At 37.1% G+C, this 4,348-nt stretch overlaps 1 protein-coding gene across 1 annotated transcript; it reads right to left on the bottom strand.

Moving 5' to 3' along the window:
- Positions 1 to 628: 628 nt before the first annotated feature.
- PADG_08621 (uncharacterized protein) lies at positions 629 to 3,056 on the bottom strand (the record flags this gene model as incomplete). The annotated part of the gene is made up of 3 exons (XM_010765622.1): positions 629 to 1,225; positions 1,298 to 1,752; positions 1,820 to 3,056. 3 exons carry the CDS (start codon positions 3,054 to 3,056, stop codon positions 629 to 631), a joined length of 2,289 nt encoding a protein of 762 aa, XP_010763924.1.
- Positions 3,057 to 4,348: the final 1,292 nt, after the last annotated feature.

Below are 4,348 nucleotides of genomic sequence, written 5' to 3'. Positions count from 1 at the left end.
GAATAAGAAGCAATAAAGACTTAAAGTTAATCTCATGAAAATTGACAATAACTCACTCATATCACTAATAAAAGAGAAATTAAATCAATTTAAAGATGACAAACATACTGAGAATGATGTAAATAATTTTTTTTATGATAGATTAGCTACTGATTGTTGATATAAAGTGCAATAATGAGGATGTGATTTAAGATTTTTATCATTTCAGTATTTTGATCATTTTGATATGACATATACACATGAGATGTGAGTTACATAGTGATATGATTATTTAATTTTATATTTATATTTTCACTTATTGCTATTTTCTCTATACTATAATATTTATAGTATTTATATTTTTACTTTTTTATAATATTAATTATAGTGCTTTTCATACTTTTTTTTAAACATTTGATTCAGTTATATTAAATGCTTTTATAATAATAATTAATTTAATAGAATTTTATTTATTTAATTAAAAATTAAAAATTATTTTTATATTTATATAAGTATAACTTAGTTGAAAAAATATTACTAATAATATAAATATAAAACAATAATTTTTAAAGAAAATAATTAAATTAAAAATTAAAAACCTATAAAGAGCAAAGATATATACTGCTTTAAATGACAGATTTCAGACAAATTAAACCTGCTGCACAATTCTGACCATTTTCATAAATGCGTTCTTATCACCAATATGATTCAACATCCAATAGCCGCTGAGCTCATTCCCGGTGTCGTTCACATCGCCATTGATAATGTCGATATCAGAAGAGTCAACTTCTATGCTGTTCCGTTCACTATCAATACTCTTTGAGCCCCATCCTAAAATTCTGGTCGCAGTTATTTCTCCCCCATCACCAGGCAAGATACTCAAAAGCGTCGTCTCCAAGCACCCGAGAATTGTAACAGCGGCACGAATTATAATTCTATCACCTTCAAAAACCCAGCAATCCCATACACGGCTAACGCGCTCGAGGTCAAGACCATTTGTCAAAAGGGATTGGAACATTGGTCCCCATATCTGTTCGTCGGAAAGGTACAAGTTCTCGTATAGATGGTTCGAGACTCGCGGATATTTCAAGCGCAATAATGTAGAGGCGAGGGAGTAAGCTCGAGAGGTAGCGCCGGGATCCGCGGTCAAAAACGCTAAGGGTAACGGTTTGTTCAGGGCATTTGCAAGTGCATGGAATGCTGCAGCAGGTGTAGGGAGGTTGAGGAGGAAGAGAGCAGCAATTGTCTGCACAGGTTGCTGTTAACTATAGCCCATTTCTCATCAACACAAGATTAGGGCCGGCATTCTTAAACTTACATGGACACCGTACAGGTAGCCAACGTCGTTTCTGTACATCGAATACGCATCCAGCACATTGATTAGGCTTTCCCGTAGTGGTCCATCATTTCTAAATAACCGGAGGTCTGGAAATACGCTTGATACATCCCTTCGGATGGCAGCAAAACATTCCTTCATCTTTTTGCCGGCATCACTTGCTTTGTCCCCCGTTCTGGTTTGGATATGATTTGCACGTTCAAGAGCTTTTAGGTATATATCTTCTGTCAAAGCAAGTTCGTTTCCCAGGGCCCGTTGCCAGACGGCACCTCGGGAACGGGTAGTTATTCCACGCCACCACAGTTCCCTTGTACGATGCTCGGACACGACACGATTCCAATCGGGGAAAACATAATCGTCCCAGATGCGTTGGAGCATTTTACAAGTATTGTCACTCTTACACTGGGCGGAGGCCGCCTCGGCGGCTTTGCGTTTGTCTAAAATATCGCATGCTGAGTCACGGATATCAGATCACAAATGGAACGACTAGGGCAGTGGACTTACCAGCTTCACGAGATAGCGTCATCATGCGCTTGTACTCCGACAAATGCTTTTTTTCTTCCTTTGGGTCTTTTGGCGGAAGCCAGCTTGGTCGAGTTCGTGATAAGACTCTCTCCTTTTCTTTGCTGATAGGGAATGGGTCGATCATGATATTCGACTTTTGCAGAGGCGGCAACTGGATCATACCGTGGGATTCGTGATTTCCCTGCTCCAAACTAGATCTGGTGGATAATTTCACGCTCTGAATGTTTTCTCCACGTCCCTGGATTGAAGCATCAGCATGGAATTCGAGCGCTTCTGTTAATATTTTCGCCTCCTCAGAGAGCTCAGACATGACCAGATTCCAAGAGTTGACACGCAGGGACGGAGGAGATGGCTGCGTCCGAGGGGGGCCAAGAGAACTGGCTCTTGGAACTTTGCACCTCACCGGTCTAGCAGACTTTGAAGGAGAAGCCTTTGGAGACGAAAGTAATACAGGCGCTGATGTTGAATGGCAAAGTGGAATCGGTCGCGGGCCGCGGCTTCTCCGGTCGGGACTAAAACCCCTACCTCCAGGGCGATTATGGGGAGGACGTGGGGAAATGGGAACGTTCCACAAAGTTGCATCTTCGGGGAGGTCTTCATCCGAATCATGGTATTCATCTTCCAACTCCTCGACAGTTTTTCGGTGTTGGTGTTGCGATGCAGAATTTATGACGAATCGAGAAGTGGTAAGCAGGGGTCTTGGCGGCATTGGTGTGCCTTTGGATGGATTGGATGGAGATAATGGTGTTGGTTGCACTCCCGGGGAGGGAGATTTCGAAAGTTGGGGGCTTGAAGGACGCAGCTGAAGTAACGGTGTGGGAGGATTAGATAGAACTCGGCTCGAAGCTCTCCTAGGCCGTGGAGGACTGAGCGATTGCATCACCTCCGAAGCCCCTTGAACCTTACCGCGGAGTTGAGGATACTCTCTCCTACCAGCCGAGGAAGTCAAGTTTCTAGTTGTGGCCACGGACGCTGTACGAGGCCCAACTCTAGGGAACACGCGTTGACTTGGCTGAATGGGAAACTTTTCTTGAGCGAAGTCGCGGTGATCATCAACGTAATCTTCATCCAAGCCTATATCCTCGAAATGGGAGACATCTGCAAGGATTCCATTCGGACTAGAATGCTGGGAAGTGTAGTGGAATGGGGAAGATTTGGAGGATTTGTAACCAGAGGGCTCCGGAGGAGAGTCGGGAACGACGTATATGGTCGCCATTTCAAAATATTATTAGGGTCACACACGCCGGACAACTGGCATGACAGAATATCAATGAAAGTATATATGTATATATTTATTCATTTCCTCCTCCTCCTCCTCCTCCTCCTCTTCTTCTTCTTCTTCTTCTTCTTTGTTTCCCTTTTTAATAGTATATTCCCCCCCCTCTTCTTTATATTCAAACGTCCGTCTCTGCAGACGATTAAGAATCGGGGTTACGATAATGAGAATAAGCAAAACAACCAAAAGCCCAATCAACTCCAATGATTGTCGCAGGATAGTTGACAACCAGAATAGAGGGAAGAAGCCTCGCAAGAAGGGTTGCACGGTACAGAGTGAGCGACGGCGACTATTATAATGAGGCAGTTAAGTGAATGTAGGTAAGAGTAAAAGAGATCATGATCACCAGCTTGACCAAGGCACAAAAATAATAATCATGCCACTGCGCAACCCCCACCTCATGTGGGTGCACCACATCAAAATGATAAAAACACTGAAATGATAAAAATCTTGAATCACATCCTCATTATTGCACTTTATATCAACAATCAGTAGCTAATCTATCATAAAAAAAATTATTTACATCATTCTCAGTATGTTTGCCATCTTTAAATTGATTTAATTTCTCTTTTATTAGTGATATGAGTGAGTTATTGTCAATTTTCATGAGATTAACTTTAAGTCTTTATTGCTTCTTATTCTGCTCTTTTTTAACTTCATTATTTTTACACTATTTAATTTTTCTATTAACATCTTTAATTTAAATACACTATTAAATATATTATTTATTTAAATTTTTTAAAAATATATATTATTTTAGCTCAAACTAAAATTAAAATAAATAACATAAAAATTTTAAATTATTTATTTAATTAAATAGATATAATAAGAATATTAAATTAAAAATTAAAATATAAAAATAAATAAATATCTAAATATAAATAAATAATTAAAAATCTGAATAAATTAATTTAAATAATTATTATAACTTAATTAAAAAAATAGCTATAATAAAAATACTAAATTGAAATTTAGAATCTGAAATAAATAAGTAGCTAAATATATATAGATAATTGAGTATTAAAATAAATTAATTATCAGAATAAAGTAAATTAATAAGAGTAATTAAATAATAAAAATTAAAGTAAATTAATTTTATATTATATTATTAATAACTATACTATAATAAAATATAATTGAGTTTATAATAAATTAATTTTAATTTATATATTTAATAACTATATTATATTATTATTTCTTTATATAAAAATAATATATATTATTATAACTTA

The sequence above is a fragment of the Paracoccidioides brasiliensis genome, assembly GCF_000150735.1.
Source record: "Paracoccidioides brasiliensis Pb18 unplaced genomic scaffold supercont2.24, whole genome shotgun sequence".
NCBI classification, from domain to species: domain Eukaryota; kingdom Fungi; phylum Ascomycota; class Eurotiomycetes; order Onygenales; family Ajellomycetaceae; genus Paracoccidioides; species Paracoccidioides brasiliensis.
This window is presented reverse-complemented; position numbering and strand designations above follow the sequence as displayed.